Source organism: Vicia villosa, linkage group LG1 (assembly GCF_029867415.1).
Source record: "Vicia villosa cultivar HV-30 ecotype Madison, WI linkage group LG1, Vvil1.0, whole genome shotgun sequence".
In the NCBI taxonomy this organism is placed as follows: domain Eukaryota; kingdom Viridiplantae; phylum Streptophyta; class Magnoliopsida; order Fabales; family Fabaceae; genus Vicia; species Vicia villosa.
In genome coordinates this window covers 47,676,422-47,695,636 of record NC_081180.1, presented here as the reverse complement: position 1 = coordinate 47,695,636, position 19,215 = coordinate 47,676,422, and the positions used below count along the sequence as shown (strand labels likewise).

The 19,215-nt window shown below is 36.9% G+C and overlaps 2 protein-coding genes across 2 annotated transcripts; both read right to left on the bottom strand.

Moving 5' to 3' along the window:
- Nucleotides 1–1,046: 1,046 nt before the first annotated feature.
- On the bottom strand, nucleotides 1,047–16,265 carry LOC131605591 (uncharacterized; the record flags this gene model as incomplete). Its single annotated transcript, XM_058877933.1, has 2 exons — nucleotides 15,342–16,265; nucleotides 1,047–1,418 (listed from the first exon to the last, which is right to left on the bottom strand). Coding segments are annotated over exons 1-2 (1,296 nt in total), but the record flags the coding sequence as incomplete, so codon positions are not given.
- Nucleotides 16,266–16,522: 257 nt separating this feature from the next.
- LOC131628968 (uncharacterized) lies at nucleotides 16,523–17,464 on the bottom strand. Its single transcript, XM_058899805.1, has 2 exons — nucleotides 17,176–17,464; nucleotides 16,523–17,055 (listed from the first exon to the last, which is right to left on the bottom strand). The coding sequence occupies exons 1-2, from the start codon at nucleotides 17,462–17,464 to the stop codon at nucleotides 16,523–16,525; spliced, it is 822 nt and encodes a 273-aa protein (XP_058755788.1).
- Between the last annotated feature and the right edge of the window lie 1,751 nt (nucleotides 17,465–19,215).

Below are 19,215 nucleotides of genomic sequence, written 5' to 3'. Positions count from 1 at the left end.
TATGCTTGGGATTAATAGTGATTAGCTATGTTTAATTATGTGAGTGTGCGAGGTTCTTAAGTATGTGAATTTTTATGATGAATCGTGTGAGCTTTGGAGATATTTGTGAGTTTGTTGTGATCATGTGGGGTGGGAACCGTGTGTTTGTTGTAAAAACTCATGACTGATGATGCAATGTAAAGACACATGGTTATGTGTAGAATGATATACGATGGGATGAACATGGATGAACTTAAATTTTGCAATTCAACTTTGTAAGCTTCATGTGAATGCCATTGTAATAAAGTGTTATAATGTGTATAATGTCCTTAGGATTGGAATTCAAACTTCTGTTTCTTGTTTCAAGTCATTTTTCATTTTTTCCTTTGTTTTTTTTTGAATGGTACATGATGATAAATGAATTCAAATTTTATACTTTTATTCTTTTTTATTTGAACTATGCCATGGTACATGATATGTAATGAAATGTCTGATGTATGGATTAGACGAGAATTGGAATGCAATCTTTTGTTTTGTCTTAAATGTAAGTTTGAAACTTGATGGAAAAGCCAAATGTATGAGATCATGCACATGAATTTATTATTAAAATAAACAATTATTTATTTTGTAAAATAAATGCACGTTACCAATCAGAACATAAAATTTCAAATTAAAATGTTAAAAATAAATAAATTAAAGTATAAAAAATGAAAAAAAATGAATGAAATGGATTTTTAATGATGTATATGAAAAAATAATTAGATTATTTAAATGGATTAAATGTTGACTTTTATTTGACTTTGGTCTTTAATGAATAAAATAGTGATCAAATGATGATGATGAAGATGGAATGATATGAAAAATGGTTCAAAAGGAATAAAAGATAAAAGTCACAACGGGACAAATAATTTGATACAGTGGCGGAGCCAGAAATTTTAAATAGCTTGGGCAAAAAATTTAATTGAACGTTACATGTGACAATATATAAATAGTCATAGAGTGTGCTACATAAGAGAGATGAAACCTCACCTACGAATAGTGTGCTAAATAAAATTAACAGGTAAATGCCCTCTCCGAGACTTCTTTGCGGTGAATGTTCGAATAATATCAACATCTTTAAGTGACTTGAATATCTCCCGCTCGGTGTAACATATCATCAAGTCATTGAACCACACATCGTTGATCTTGTTGCGCAAATTAGACTTGATAATCTTCATTGCTGAAAAAGCTCTTTCAACGGATGCTGTCGACACTGGCAATATCAAAGCCAACTCAATGAGCTTGTAATCCAATAGAAATACCAAATATTTCTCAGTTTGAACCATCTTCATAGCCAACCTTTGAACATCTTCACAAGAAGTAAAAGAAGCATGTCTTTTCACTTGATGTACATAAGTCTCAAGTTGCTCCCTTATTGTTCCACGGTGTAATACGGTGAACTGACTTTTTATCGATCGAAATATCGCGGTTAAGCAAGAGTCGCCACCGACTTTTATTTTATCCAAACAGATTCGGAAAGGCAAAAAGAAACAGAAAAAAACCTTTTAAAAGAAATCTAAGTTCGGGGGGTAATTTATGCAAAGGGAAGGTGTAAGGCACCCTTTGCATCCATGGTTTTCCATGGGCTCTTAATTGCTTTGCTTGCTCGTTTGTTTAGAAAAAGTAGATGAAAGAGATAGGGACTTTAGCTTGTGAATAAGCGTTGCCCTTTTGAAAAATTATGAGAAAGAATATAATAAAAAAGGTTTGAGCATTGCAAGGCAATTAGGGGCAATTACCTTAAACTCAGATGATAGGTCTCTTTTTGCCTTTCAGAATGAAAGGGTCTATCCTTGCCATAAGAGGGCAGGAAGCCTTTCGTTTGGAGGTTGAAGGGTCATCGAAGCATCCTTTGCCATAAGACTGTCCCATGCCATAGAAGGGCAGGTAGTCTAAGGCAAGGATCAGAATAAGCCATTTAGTAGGCAGCCAGAAGATACCTCAGCCTTTCTTCGTAGGCAACTTCCGAGGGTCGAGGTCATTTGTGTATCGAAGGCAGCATCATTAGGGTCGTGACCTTTTTATCGAGGCAACATGGCTGAGGTATCCTCGAATTCGAGGGACGTGGCTTATTCTGCAAAAACACAAAGGCAACAGGCAACAAGGCAACAGGCAACAGGCAACAGAGAGGGTTACCCAAAAAGCATGCGTGTGTGCATCAATCACGTGATTATGTTCAGATATTTATCTTTTAATTAGTTATTCTAATTCAGTTTACGAGTTGCACTCCCTAAATTAACCACGCAGTTATAAAGCAATAAAGGGAAGGGGGAAATGAAACCAGCGGAGGAGAGGGGATTTGTAACCAGCGGATCCCTTAATAGGGTTTGACATAAGTAATAATAAAATAAAAAAAAGAAGAAAAAGATTTAGGGTTACCAATGACGTAGCTTTGGCATTTGACAAACCTTAGCTTCGATTCGTATTTGATCTGATATGGTTGTTAGGCGAAGGTTGCCTTGAAGGTAAACCCTGAAATAAGGCAGAAAATATGTGAAGGCAAGGCAAACCCTAACAACGAATCAATTAAAAGAATAAAATTAAATAAAGCAGCACACTTATCTTCGAGGTTTGTTGAAGGCGCGCACTCGAGGCGAATTATATTGCTAACCCTGATAATAAGAAAATAAAATAAAATCAGTGTACGGCTTATTCTTCATAAACCCTAATTAGGGTACGAAGTTGAATAAAAGAAAATAAATAATTTAATTAATTATTGGTCTAACGACCTAATTAATTAAATCGAGTTGAAAAATAAAATCGGATGCGAAATATATTTTTTTGGAAATTTTTTGTAAGTTTTCATGAATTATTATGAATTTTGGAGTAATAAATGATTAAATCAATTTTTAATATTTATTTACAATTAAAATATATAATAAATGTTTTTATAAAATAGATAAGAAAATATTTTTTATGAAAAACATATTATTTATATATATAAAATAAAATTTGATTGGTTAAAAAAAAATATAGCTATATATATAAATGTAAATAAACATGTTATATAATAAAAATAAAAAAATTTTAAAAAAACTCAGCTGAATCGTATGCATCACACGCATGGGGTCCATGGTACTCCTGCATCCTTGGAAGCGTCGGATTGATCATTCTGGAGATCTGATGGCTGGCAACGTGAGGAGCACGATACGAGCGTGAGTCATAACACGCTGGATCACTAGGTATCCTCATCTGGTTCGCGCGCTTTTGGTATTCGAATTGGCCAATCAGCGCTTGCCACCGCATCGTCTTCCTCCCCTGATTTCTGAAACAGGTTCTTTCACAGCGCTTATTACACAAGCGCTATAAAAACTCCACTTTTAACACCTGCGAAAAATAACGAATACGACCAAACCAGCACAAAAATTTGGCGCAATACTGTGGATAGACTCGTCTCAGCCATGCGAATCCAATGATACCTGTCCTAGGATCTAATTTAACGTAATCTAAAAAGCCCTAATTTTAAGAGCATGAACCCTAACATGGCATGTCCTTCGTATCAGCACCAAAACGTAATTAATCATCCAGAATTGTTAAGTATGTCACATAGAACAGATATATGCAATTAGATTCGATTATGGATGCGCATGTTATGCAAATCGAAGAGAAAAAGAAAAGCGAACCGTGAAGCCTTGGGAGGTTGATTCTGAGCGTATGGATTGAGAGTTACGATCGAAAAAGCTTTACTATACCCCTGGGAATCGTTTGGGAGGCTCACAAAGCTTTGAATTCGCCTTAAACTCCAAATCGACCTTAGAAATTTCTTGATTCTTGGATGCTCGAATTAGGAGTTCTTCCACTGCCAAAACCCTAACCCTTGCGTCTGAATAGCTTCTATACTTATAGGAGACTGATTAGGGTTGATAAAATTGAACTAAATCCAAGTGAATCTTTGATTGGAATTTTTAGGAAATATGATTGAAAAATGTTTCTAAATTTGATCCAAATTCCATATTTTCCAATCAATTTGCTCTTGTACGAATTTTTTGTCAATTAATGGCTATTTGGATGATTAATGATGATTGAAATTTGAGAAAAAAATCAAATCTTCCATTATTTTTATAATCATGATTTTAAATGAATAAAAATCATAAATAATTAATAAAAATAAAAAATTATAAAAATAAAAAGTCCTTGTCTTTATCTCGTGGATGGGCTTTTGATGAAGATTGGGTGAGGAAATCATAGGCCCATTTGGAGATTTTTGGATTTTGAACCTTTTCTTTTCATATCTTTTTCTTAAAAATAGTCCAACTTTGACAAGGTGTATCTCCCTCAATTTTTGAGGTATGGAGGTGTTCTAGGACATTTTGGAAACTTCAGAGAGTCCTCTAACCAATGCCTTTGGTCCCATATCAAAATCTTTTTCCATTCTTATTTTATGACCTTTTGAAAAACATGTCTTTTTGTTGACTTTTGAAAAGGACCTATAATGTGTGAAGCCAAATCTCCTAAACCATTGACCTATGGGTTTTGGTTCTTGGACCTTTGGATAGAGGAGTGAATTCCCTTCAAAATGAGCTTTGGTGGGAATTTTTCTGATGAAGTATGAATTTTTGGTGAATTTTCAAAGTTTGGTTGACTTTTCCAGTTCATGCCAAAAATAGTAACTTTTGACTTTTGACTTTTCTGATCTTTTCTTGCATCATCATGATCAACCCTTGATCAAATGATGATTTTAGGGTTATGAGGATGTTGTTGACCAAATATCTTGAACTTTGACTGTATTCTGACTTGAAATGACTGTTTTGCCCCTGATAGTCGACTGTTGACCTAATCAGGACTTGGGGGCCTAAATTTGCTTTGTTTGACTTGAAACCTTGCATGGAGATTCTTTGGGATGTTTGTGCCCCTATGGAGCCACCTTGAGCCATTGATTCAATGATTTTCCATCGAATTAATCAAACCCTAATTCAGAGCTTTTGTATAGGAGAGTGTGTTTTGGAGTTTTGTCTTTTGATTTGATTTTGTGCAGGAGAAGAGTATGGGCAAATTTTGGGGTATGACAGCTGCCCCTGTTCAATTATCTTAAACCTGAAGATGTAGAGTGGTTTGTATGCCAGTCGGTATCTGAAGGTGGAAGGTGATTGAACACTAGAATACCAAGAAATTTGCCCTATTTGAAGTAGGGACTTTTGTCGGAGATGGGCTTGTGGATGCCATCTGGCTGTCGGGACTGAAGTGTTTGAGAAGTAGTTGTTTGAATGTTGATCGTATAGTAGATGAATTAGATTTTTGGAGAGTTGGTCGTGTCTACACCGTTCGTAGTAACTGAATTAGAATTTGGAAGATGATCGTGTCTACACCGTTTGTGATGATAGAATTAGATTCTTTAAAGGTCGATCGTGTCAGCACCGTTCGTAGTAACTGAATTAGATCTTGGAGAGATAATCGTGTCTACATCGTTCGTGATGATAGAATTAGATTCTCTTGTCGTGTCAGCACTGTTCGTAGTAACTGAATTAGACTGGGAAGGTCAGTGATCGTGTCTACACCGTTCGTGATGATAGAATTAGACCACTGAGAGTTGACCGTGTCAGTACCGTTCGTAGTATCTGAATTAGATCTTCTGTCGTGTCAGTACCGTTCGTAGTAGCTGAATTAGATCTTCTGTCGTGTCAGTACCGTTCGTAGTAGCTGAATTAGACTGAGAAGGTCAGTGATCGTGTCTACACCGTTCGTGATGATAGAATTAGATCTCTGAGAGTTGACCGTGTCAGTACCGTTCGTAGTAACCGAATTAGATCTTTTGTCGTGTCAGTACTGTTCGTAGTAGCTGAATTAGACTTTGAAAGTGATCGTGTCATTACCGTTCGTGGTAGATGAATTAGACCTTGGAGCATTGACCGTGTCAGTACCGTTCGTGGTAGCTGAATTAGATCTTGAAAATGATCGTGTCATTACCGTTCGTGGTAGATGAATTAGACCTTGGAAAGTTGGAGTTTTCGTTCATTTGTCTGTACCTGTATTCTGCAAAAGGTAAGATTAAATTTATGCAATGTCATGATGCATGGATTACATAATGAGTCTCTCAAAATAAATGAGAAGCTTTGCATGTTATGTATGAATTTTTATGAGGTAATGCGTGCAATGTATGAATATGTTTATGACATATGATATGTGAATATGATTTATGTTGTCTTGATTGAGAAAATAAATCTCTATGTCTTCGTGATTTTGATGTTTGATCTTATTTGGAGATGCTCAGCTGGGAATTTATGATTTCTGCTTGGAGATGATCAGTGACTTGATGTTCCCTGATTGGTGATAAAGATATTGATAGACAGTGTTGAAGATGTAAACTCTGTTGGGCCGCCATGTCTTTGTCAGGGCAAGAGTATTTGAAGATATCTTCTTAGTGATTACTCTGTGGGGATATGATCTCGTGAACCTGGCTCTGTGAGGAGACATGGATGAAAGTTGCCCCCAGTATTATAGTAACCACTACTCGATTTAGGACACGTCACTTAAAATGTCAAACTGGACTTGTATAGATTTGCCCCAGTTAGCAGGAACTTTGAAGAGATTCACCTCACGAGGACTTTATGAAGTGTATATTGTATGTGACATGCCCCTAGTAATCGTAAACTTAGGATGATGCCCCTGACTGTTTGGATTTTGAGAGATTCTTGGAATCTTGACTTGATTGCCCCAGATGGATTGGGAAAGACGTGTCATGCCCCTTGTATACGTAGGAGACATTGCTTCTTGGAGTAATATTGTCTGTCGGGATAACTTTCAGTCATTAGTTGTACCCTGTGCAAGTTCTTTCTGATGCTAACATTTGAAATTATGTAGCAGAATATGTTTAATAATGAATTCATGAGATGCAATGCATACGTCTGTCTTGAATTTTTGAAAAACCTTTAAAACATGAGATGCAAAAACACGACACTTGTAAAAAAATGATATTTGCACTAATGTTTGTAAGAATGAAATACCGACTCCTCGTTTTTGGTAAACCTTAAGGAGTCAGGATACCCTTTTTTTTGGTGACAGTATGCTTTCGAACTAACCATGCTTCAATTAGGACTTTCAAGGGTTGTAACGTGGCTTGGTTCACGGTTTAAGAAACAAAGGATAAAGGCTCAAAGTTTATTTATCCCCACCCCTCTTCGTGATGATCTTCAGTCCTAAACTCAGTAAATTTGGCTTATGCATTCAGGTTCCAAGAGACTTTTGGATTTGCACCTTTGATAATGATGATGATTCGCAAGCAAAGAGAATTTTTGAGATGGCAGTCACTTCTTCCTTTTGGTAGTCACAACATTGTGTCGTTCAGGAATTTATTGACTTCTCTTTTTTCATCTTTTGATATCCCTAACTTTTGCCTGAACTGTCTATTTTAAGCTTACAGTCAGCGGGATGCCTCGATTTTTGCCTAAGTCATCTTTTGATTTTATTTTTGACTTAGCAGGCTTTTCTTTGTATATATGTTTTTTCATTCTTTCATTCATTTTTTTTTCTTTTTGAAAGATGTTGACTGCCTTGCTTAATGATTGATGAACCATCATTGGCTTTTGATTGACATCTCCAACACTTCTTTGATGTGTACGGATGAACGCTTGTGTTTGAAATCTTTATTGAAAGGTGTACTGAATGATTCTCTTAAACTAGAATGCACAGCCAAATTAACTGAGAACTACCCTGCCCCAGGTTATGATCAAAGGTTTTAATTAGTACAAGAAAGAAACTTCTACTTCTTAGGCTCAAAGGGGTTGACGAGGGATTAACATCCTTATATCTCCACTGTTTAGGAATTGAAACAATGCCTGTACATCGTCAGCATAGTCCGCTCAAAAGCATACTGTATGAGGTTGCGGTATCGTTTTCGTCCTCCTCCCTCAAAAGGCTCACAGCTTTAGCAGGAGTTGAGTATCATAAAAACATATGCAAAGTAAAGACATAATTTTAAAAAGAGTGATAGCGAAATAATTTATTCAAGACAAACATACGCAATGCACTGATGATGATTATTAAAACAAATAATGTCTATCATAATTGGAGTGTTTAAACAAACAGAACAGAAATTGCAAATGAAAGTAAATCTAATGATCTAAAAAGTTCATCCTTCTAGGTATTAATCAATCTTTTTGTGATTAGGCATAGGAGTAGTGATCACCACAGGGGTCTTGGGATGATAGAATTCAATTTCACCAGCATCAATCATGTCTTGAATCTTGTTCTTCAATGGCCAACAATCATTCGTATCATGCCCAGGGCTATTGGAGTGATATGCGCACCTCGCATTGGGCTTGTAGCTAGGGGCGGAGGTGTTGGGCTTTACAGGAGGATCTCTTAAAGTAATCAAGTTCTCTCTCAGCAAATGTTGTAATGCCTGAGCCAGTGACATATTGATCTTTGTAAACTGACGTTCTGACCTGCGTCTTTGTTGCGGAGCTAATGTAGAGGTCAGAATTGTCCCCACAGATTGTTTGGGTTCATCGTGATCTTTCTGGTCGTACACAACGTGAGGTTCCTCAGGAGGGTGGCAGTCAATGATCTTGTCATCGATTAAGTCTTGGATCTTATTCTTCAATGTCCAACAGTTATTAGTGTCATGTCCAGGACTATCAGAGTGATATGCACACCTTGCATTAGGATTATAACGAGAAGAGGAAGTACTGGGATTCCTCGGAGGGTCCTTCAAAGTGATTAGCCCTTTTTTCAGCAATTGTTGCAACGCTTCGGCCAGAGTCATATTGATCTTTGCGAATTGGCGCTTAGGTGTATCTGACTTGTGTCTTTGTTGTGGAACTGGTGTAAAGGTCAGAATTGTCCCCACAGATTGGTTGGGTTCATTGTGACCTATCCGATCGTACCCAGTATTGACCATATGAGGTTTCTCAGGTGAAATGACGTCAATGATCTTGCAATCAATGAGGTCTTGGATCATGTGCTTCAATGGTCCACAATCCTCTGTATCGTGACCAGGACTGTTTGAATGATAAGCACATCTTGCATGGTACTTGTACCCAGGAGTGGGATTAGCAGGAAGTGAATATGGAGGCAATAGAGTTATCAAGTTCTGATTGAGCAGCTGTTGCAGAGCTTGAGACAGCGGCATATGTAGCGGAGTAAATGACCGCTTAGGCTTGGATCTCTGATTATCTTGACCGCCTTGGAGCTTATGTTGATTCTTCTCCTTCTCGATTAGAAGTGTCTTCAATTCTTCTTGCCCCTTGGCCAAGTTAAGGATCATTTCTTGGAATTGGTTGTTCTGAGTTTGGAGATTCTTGACAGATTGTTCGAGATCCATCTTTCTTACTGAAATAAACAGCGGAAAGATGAGGCATTTGTTTTTGTGAAACCTATGATGCGATGTTTATGAATGCATGATTATGCATATGCAATGATCTCAAGGAATTGAAAGAATTTTAACTCGTGTTGAAACAAAGAAGAAAAAAAACATTATTTATTAATTAAATGGTAAGGTCATAACCCCAAAAGTTACATTAAAATAAAAGAAATTAATAATAAATAAAGACACTAAATTCCAGGATTTTTGTCTTCCTGACGACGCCTCCTCTTTAGGACTCGGACTTCTTCCTTGTGTGCCTTGATCATTTCCTCTCTTTCTTGAACAAGCCTAGAAATTTCGTTTTCCCATGAATTAATCTGATCTGGAGAAACAAAATCTTCAATCTTCCATTTGCGGGAAAAGTAATCAAGTAAAGTCTCTTTCTCTTTGGCATCTTGTATTAACACCTCTTTTTCAGCTTCCACTTTTAGTAAGCGTCTCTCAAAGTCTTCCCTTTCCCTTTTCAGTCGGTTAACAGTTGCAATTAGGTCTTCATTTGGAGCAGGAATGTATGGCTCAAATGCAATTGGGACGGCAGGAGGAGCTATCCTTGGAACTATGGGCGTATCAGATGGATAAGGCATCCCAAATTCCATAACTCGATCATAAACCCATTGGAAATATGGATCCCATGGCATATAATTTCTCCTTCCTATATCCTTTGCGCCAACTTTCTTTACTTTCATCCAAGCTTTGATGAAAAGGTCTCTCTTCTTCTCTTTGTCGGAATCATAATGGAAATATTCTGCACTAAGATACAAAGAACGCGGTTTATCCTTCAAGGCAAAGCCAAACTGATGTCGAGCTAGAATGGGATTATAAGTTATTCCTCCACGAACACTAAGAAGAGGTATATTAGGGAAATCTCCACAACTATCAAATAGCAAGGTTCCCTCAAATTTCTTTTGGTACCATAGGATGTCGTCGAAAGAAAGCTTCATGATTCTTTGAGCCCAAGTTAATCCTTCTTCATTCTTTCTTACGGAGAGAGGTAAGTGCGAAATAAACCACTTATGCAATAGAGAAGCACATCCTAGGACACAACCTTTCCTTTTTGATACTCGGAAATGAATAGAATGTAGTAAGTCACCAAGTAAAGTAGGAACCGGATTCTTGCTAAGGAATATATTGATAGCAGCCACATCAACAATTTTGTTATAATGGAAAAACAAAACTTGTCCATAAATTAAGAGAGACAACACAGCTTCCAAGGCATCCATACTTGAAGCTTTAGCAAGAATCTCCGCTTTTTCGTAGAGGAAATCAAGGGGTAATCCAGAATACTCTTTCTTACTAATCCAAACCTTCTCAATTTCTGATCTTGGCAAGTGCAGGGCAGCAGCAATGACTTCCAACTTAGGCTCTTCTTCTTTACCAGTATAAGGAATTTTATTAAGCACAGGGAGTCCAAGCAAGTAGGAGAATTCTTCCAAGGATGGTACTAACTGAAAATCTCTATAAGTGAAGCAATGTAGTAACGGATCATAGAATTGAACCATGGTGTTGAGAAGAACTTCATCCACATTAGTTCGTACCAAACTTATGAGTGTATTGAGAGAATCACTGAATTTGAGAGAACCAGTGATGTTGTCGCAGAAAATCTTCAATTGTGTTGGCACTTTCTTGAAATTGAGGAAGAACGGTTTACGACCTTTTGTTTCCATATTCAAACAACCTACAAAACAACATACGGTTAAAAAACCTTCAATTCCTTGAAATGGGTTAGTCATGCCATGTATGAATGATGCATGTATGCATGATGCACATACACAGGTAAATCCACACAAATCACACAATTTTTGGATTAAGGCTTGCGTGGAGTTTGATCAGGTGTCCTTCCCAAAGGTATTTCTACGGATAAGGAAATTTCAGCAACGGGTTCTACCAAGTGACTCAGAATTGTCGACCCTCCTAAAGCACCCTCGAACATGATACATACATACCATGCAATGATACTTTGAGAAAGAGCCTATCTGAGCTGTAGTATCGGGTAGCGACTATGCTCTCAACATACATCAAGAGTAGTCCCCCCACTACGTTCCTAAAAGTCAGGATGGGTTAAAGGTTACTAACGGTCCTTGAGCTCCGACTCACCCACAGGTATCCACACGAACCTCCCTCATACAAGAGAAGCATGTAAACACCGATAGAGGCCTAACTCAAGCGTGAACTCTCATATTGACCAATCCTCCACATACATGAAGGAGGTCGCCATGACTATGCCACTTCCTATCTTAGATGTACTTGAATCCGGGAATAGGATTCGTCCTTCAGTTAATTCCCAAAACGCCCCTGAAAAATAAAACAAACAAAGCAAACAATAGAAAACATTTAAAATGAATCCTAAACTTTTAAGGTAACCCCTCTTAATCGAAATCTCCCCAGCAGAGTCGCCAGTTCTGTAATACGGTGAACTGACTTTTTATCGATCGAAATATCGCGGTTAAGCAAGAGTCGCCACCGACTTTTATTTTATCCAAACAGATTCGGAAAGGCAAAAAGAAACAGAAAAAAACCTTTTAAAAGAAATCTAAGTTCGGGGGGTAATTTATGCAAAGGGAAGGTGTAAGGCACCCTTTGCATCCATGGTTTTCCATGGGCTCTTAATTGCTTTGCTTGCTCGTTTGTTTAGAAAAAGTAGATGAAAGAGATAGGGACTTTAGCTTGTGAATAAGCGTTGCCCTTTTGAAAAATTATGAGAAAGAATATAATAAAAAAGGTTTGAGCATTGCAAGGCAATTAGGGGCAATTACCTTAAACTCAGATGATAGGTCTCTTTTTGCCTTTCAGAATGAAAGGGTCTATCCTTGCCATAAGAGGGCAGGAAGCCTTTCGTTTGGAGGTTGAAGGGTCATCGAAGCATCCTTTGCCATAAGACTGTCCCATGCCATAGAAGGGCAGGTAGTCTAAGGCAAGGATCAGAATAAGCCATTTAGTAGGCAGCCAGAAGATACCTCAGCCTTTCTTCGTAGGCAACTTCCGAGGGTCGAGGTCATTTGTGTATCGAAGGCAGCATCATTAGGGTCGTGACCTTTTTATCGAGGCAACATGGCTGAGGTATCCTCGAATTCGAGGGACGTGGCTTATTCTGCAAAAACACAAAGGCAACAGGCAACAAGGCAACAGGCAACAGGCAACAGAGAGGGTTACCCAAAAAGCATGCGTGTGTGCATCAATCACGTGATTATGTTCAGATATTTATCTTTTAATTAGTTATTCTAATTCAGTTTACGAGTTGCACTCCCTAAATTAACCACGCAGTTATAAAGCAATAAAGGGAAGGGGGAAATGAAACCAGCGGAGGAGAGGGGATTTGTAACCAGCGGATCCCTTAATAGGGTTTGACATAAGTAATAATAAAATAAAAAAAAGAAGAAAAAGATTTAGGGTTACCAATGACGTAGCTTTGGCATTTGACAAACCTTAGCTTCGATTCGTATTTGATCTGATATGGTTGTTAGGCGAAGGTTGCCTTGAAGGTAAACCCTGAAATAAGGCAGAAAATATGTGAAGGCAAGGCAAACCCTAACAACGAATCAATTAAAAGAATAAAATTAAATAAAGCAGCACACTTATCTTCGAGGTTTGTTGAAGGCGCGCACTCGAGGCGAATTATATTGCTAACCCTGATAATAAGAAAATAAAATAAAATCAGTGTACGGCTTATTCTTCATAAACCCTAATTAGGGTACGAAGTTGAATAAAAGAAAATAAATAATTTAATTAATTATTGGTCTAACGACCTAATTAATTAAATCGAGTTGAAAAATAAAATCGGATGCGAAATATATTTTTTTGGAAATTTTTTGTAAGTTTTCATGAATTATTATGAATTTTGGAGTAATAAATGATTAAATCAATTTTTAATATTTATTTACAATTAAAATATATAATAAATGTTTTTATAAAATAGATAAGAAAATATTTTTTATGAAAAACATATTATTTATATATATAAAATAAAATTTGATTGGTTAAAAAAAAATATAGCTATATATATAAATGTAAATAAACATGTTATATAATAAAAATAAAAAAATTTTAAAAAAACTCAGCTGAATCGTATGCATCACACGCATGGGGTCCATGGTACTCCTGCATCCTTGGAAGCGTCGGATTGATCATTCTGGAGATCTGATGGCTGGCAACGTGAGGAGCACGATACGAGCGTGAGTCATAACACGCTGGATCACTAGGTATCCTCATCTGGTTCGCGCGCTTTTGGTATTCGAATTGGCCAATCAGCGCTTGCCACCGCATCGTCTTCCTCCCCTGATTTCTGAAACAGGTTCTTTCACAGCGCTTATTACACAAGCGCTATAAAAACTCCACTTTTAACACCTGCGAAAAATAACGAATACGACCAAACCAGCACAAAAATTTGGCGCAATACTGTGGATAGACTCGTCTCAGCCATGCGAATCCAATGATACCTGTCCTAGGATCTAATTTAACGTAATCTAAAAAGCCCTAATTTTAAGAGCATGAACCCTAACATGGCATGTCCTTCGTATCAGCACCAAAACGTAATTAATCATCCAGAATTGTTAAGTATGTCACATAGAACAGATATATGCAATTAGATTCGATTATGGATGCGCATGTTATGCAAATCGAAGAGAAAAAGAAAAGCGAACCGTGAAGCCTTGGGAGGTTGATTCTGAGCGTATGGATTGAGAGTTACGATCGAAAAAGCTTTACTATACCCCTGGGAATCGTTTGGGAGGCTCACAAAGCTTTGAATTCGCCTTAAACTCCAAATCGACCTTAGAAATTTCTTGATTCTTGGATGCTCGAATTAGGAGTTCTTCCACTGCCAAAACCCTAACCCTTGCGTCTGAATAGCTTCTATACTTATAGGAGACTGATTAGGGTTGATAAAATTGAACTAAATCCAAGTGAATCTTTGATTGGAATTTTTAGGAAATATGATTGAAAAATGTTTCTAAATTTGATCCAAATTCCATATTTTCCAATCAATTTGCTCTTGTACGAATTTTTTGTCAATTAATGGCTATTTGGATGATTAATGATGATTGAAATTTGAGAAAAAATCAAATCTTCCATTATTTTTATAATCATGATTTTAAATGAATAAAAATCATAAATAATTAATAAAAATAAAAAATTATAAAAATAAAAAGTCCTTGTCTTTATCTCGTGGATGGGCTTTTGATGAAGATTGGGTGAGGAAATCATAGGCCCATTTGGAGATTTTTGGATTTTGAACCTTTTCTTTTCATATCTTTTTCTTAAAAATAGTCCAACTTTGACAAGGTGTATCTCCCTCAATTTTTGAGGTATGGAGGTGTTCTAGGACATTTTGGAAACCTCAGAGAGTCCTCTAACCAATGCCTTTGGTCCCATATCAAAATCTTTTTCCATTCTTATTTTATGACCTTTTGAAAAACATGTCTTTTTGTTGACTTTTGAAAAGGACCTATAATGTGTGAAGCCAAATCTCCTAAACCATTGACCTATGGGTTTTGGTTCTTGGACCTTTGGATAGAGGAGTGAATTCCCTTCAAAATGAGCTTTGGTGGGAATTTTTCTGATGAAGTATGAATTTTTGGTGAATTTTCAAAGTTTGGTTGACTTTTCCAGTTCATGCCAAAAATAGTAACTTTTGACTTTTGACTTTTCTGATCTTTTCTTGCATCATCATGATCAACCCTTGATCAAATGATGATTTTAGGGTTATGAGGATGTTGTTGACCAAATATCTTGAACTTTGACTGTATTCTGACTTGAAATGACTGTTTTGCCCCTGATAGTCGACTGTTGACCTAATCAGGACTTGGGGGCCTAAATTTGCTTTGTTTGACTTGAAACCTTGCATGGAGATTCTTTGGGATGTTTGTGCCCCTATGGAGCCACCTTGAGCCATTGATTCAATGATTTTCCATCGAATTAATCAAACCCTAATTCAGAGCTTTTGTATAGGAGAGTGTGTTTTGGAGTTTTGTCTTTTGATTTGATTTTGTGCAGGAGAAGAGTATGGGCAAATTTTGGGGTATGACACACGGTCATCATCAGAAAAGTCTGCATGATAAATATTAGCAAGACGAGCAAGCTTATCAACATCAAACTTGAAAAAAGAGTTCTTGGGGTCAAGACATGAGAAGCAATCCAGCACAACGTTACTTCCTTCACAAAACCGATGATCCATCTCCACACATATTTTGTCAATAGCAACATAAAAAATCTCTGCCCGGTAATGGTGAAGATTAGTGACAGTCCTCCCTTCTCTTCTTGAACGTCTCTGAACTGGTATTTCTTCATCCATATTTGGCACCGGAATACTTTGAGCAAAACAAAATTCTTGGACATCACTAAATAAATCATTCCAATCACTCTCTCTCAATATAGCCAATCGAGCTTTAACATCATCAACTAATTCCATAGCAAGCACAATATTAAGATCTTTTATTTGCAAAATTTTTGAAAGGTCATTAGTGATACCAAACAACTTTAACATGAGTTTCAAAATGAAAGCAAATTTAAAGCTCTCCATTTTTTCTATCAAACCCGCCGCTTGAGATGTTCCACGTCCATCTTCATCAACAATACTAAGCACCTCTAACACGGAGGACCACATCTGATCCAAACGAATCAATGTAGTATAATGTGAACCCCATCTAGTACCTCCGGGTCTAGCGAGACTAGATAATTGGTGCAAGCCCTTTCCTTGAGATATCTCACCACTCTCAAGTTTATTCAAAATATCTTGGTGTTGTGACTCCTTCAAGGCATCCTTTCTCTTGCAAGATGCACTTGTTGTGGTTACAATCAAGGATATGTACTCAAAGAAATCATGAATAGATGAGCAACTACTAGCAACGGACACAACCACTAATTGCAAACGGTGAGCATAACAATGGACATAGAAAGCATAAGGGTTTTCATCTAGAACCTTTCTTTGTAAACCATTAAACTCACCTCTCATATTTGAAGCCCCATCATATCCTTGCCCTCGTATCCTTGAAATAGATAACGTATGACGATCGAGAATACCATAAAGAGCATCCTTTAGTGCCTCAGATGTAGTATATTTGACATGATGTAGAGCAATAAATCGTTCCACAACTTTCCCTTTGTCGTTCAAGAACCTAGAAAAATAAGTAAAAATTAAAATGTATTCGTCTATGTTTGAATGAAATTTACAAGTTTAAGTTAATAATTGTAGTAGTTTCAATAACAAACTCATTGTACTAACCTCAACATCACCGCCATTTGTTCCTTGACAGATATATCACGTGACTCATCAATAAGCACAGAGAATTGTCTATCACCAATCTCTTCCATAATCACCTTGGTAACTTCATGTGCACAACACGTTGCAAGCTCTTTTTGAATGTCACCGGAAGTCATCGTGCAATTTTTTGGACCACGATCAAAAGCATCTCTTACTTTTTCATCATTAGATTTTACCCAATCCACCATCTCTCTAAAATTTCCCTTGTTTAGAGAAGTAGAGATTTCATCATGGCCACGAAAAGCAATGCCTTGTGCTAAGAGATATCTAGTACAATCTAAAGAACAAGTTAAACGGATCTTATACAATTCTTCTAATTCCCTAGTTGCTCTAGCAAATATACTTGTCACACTTTGTCTTTGATTATTATAATCATCATAGTGCTTCACACATGAGTTGTGCTTACTATCATGACTACCAATATGATCTTTAAATCCTTTAGATGCATGCTTCCAATCCTTAAATCCGTCTTTGTTGAAGACTTCATAACCAAAGTGTTAGGCCCTCCCGGGCGGCTTAAAGAGAAAGCAATAGAAACAATAAGTTGCATCCTTCGACTCATTGTATTCAATCCATGTATAATTCTTATACCATGCTTTACAAAATGCTCTTGAATACTTCCCAAATTGAGTACGAGGAAATCTTGCTAAATCTGGTTGCGTTGGACCCTTCAATATATATGCCCTCCTTACTTGGTCTTGAATATCCGGAGCATGCTCATGAATTTGTTTCCTACATCCTGGATCACGCACAATCTCATTTGGATTAAACTCATTGGTTACGTTAGGGGGTGTTTCTTCTACTTCGACTTCCGATTGCTTAACATTCACTTTCTCAATACTTGTTCTAGGAACCAAAAACCTCCTTGTCATATCCCAAAATTTGCCCATACTATTTCTCTTATACAAAGTCAAATAAGTACATAAAGCTCCAGGACACACTCTCCTATGCAAGGCTCTGAAACTAGGGTTTAGTCTACTCAAAGGAAAATCAATGAATCAATGACTCCAAGGCATCTCATATGGCTCAATATATATCACATCATCTCCATGACAAGTATCAAGCCTCATCTCAAAGAATTGGTCACTCAATTGTTCAGAAAGTCAACAGTCGACTAGGTTAACCTAAAAGTCAACTGTGGTCAAAGTAAAGTCAAAACTCCTGATTTTTTGGCAAGATCCTCATAGTGAAGTATCATTCACCATTTGATCAAGAATTGATCATGGTTCATCAAGGAAAGATCAAAAATCAACAAATCAAAAAGTTTCTAAATTAGGGTTTGTATAGGAGAAAGTCAATTGAACTTTGACCAGTCATAACTCTCACATGGAACATCAGAAATTTTCCATCCAAATCTCATTTTGAAGGAAATTTGATTCCCTACAAATTTGTGTCTCACATGCCAAGTCCAAAAATGCTTCATTTGAGAGATATGGACCTAGGGATGTCGATGGGGCGGGGCGGGGGATACATTCCCATCACAATCCCCGCCCTCGAATCTATTCCCCATCCCCACTTCGGGTCCCCGCTACGGGGGGGGGGGGGGGGGGGGGGGTTGTCCCCCATCCCCATCCCCGCGGATCCCCATGGTTCATGCAGAGATCCATAAACATGATTTTTTATTTATTATTTTAAATCAGATTAATAGTAAAAGCTTAAAAAACTAACCACAAGAAATTTAGAAATTATTCTTTTATGATAAACATATTGTTTTAACAATATTTAATCTATAATATTGAGTGTCATAACCACCAAAATTCAAACTAAAAAACTTGAAATAATCATTTATATCTCACTCTTTTACTTACAGTACATATATATTTTAAATTTGTGTATAAGATTAATTATATGAAATGACAAATAAACTTTCATAATAATTTAAAATTATATAAAACTTAAGGACATTATGTGACTTTAGGCGGGGCGGGGACTCCACTGGGCGGGGGATATTTACGCCACCCCCGTCCCCGAAGTGCATTCGGGGAGACTTTGTTCCCCATCCCCGTCCCCGCGGGGAAAAAAATCCCCGTCTTTGGGGCCCCAAACGGAGAATCCCCACGGGGATCCCTGCTAATGGAGGCAAGTTGACATCCCTATATGGACCAAAACATTATAGGTCCTTTTCAAAAGTCAACAAAAAGACACTTTTTTCAAAAGGACATAAAATGAGTATGGAATATCATTTTGATATGAGACCAAAAACATGGGTTAGAGGACTCTTTAAGGTTTCTAAAAAGTCCTAGAACACTTCCATACCTCAAAAATTGAAAGAGATAGGCCTTGTCAAAGTTGGACTATTTTTTAGGGAAAAATGTGAAGAAAAGGGCTCCAAAATGAATCTTTTTGCAAAAAGACCCAATCTTCTTTGATTCAATCTTGCTCCCCAAGATATCTAGAAGCTTCAATATCAAGGCCACGAAAATATTTGATTTATTTTGATTTTTATTTCAATTAAAAAAAGAATTAAATCATATAAATTAAAGGAAAATCAAATATTTGGTAAAAGATATGATTTGGAACCAATTTAATCACCAATAATATCTCAAAACCAATATAATTTCGTGCACATTAAAATTAGAGAAAATTGATTCAATTTTGGACAAATTAAGAAACATATTCCAATCATATTTTCTCTAATGGC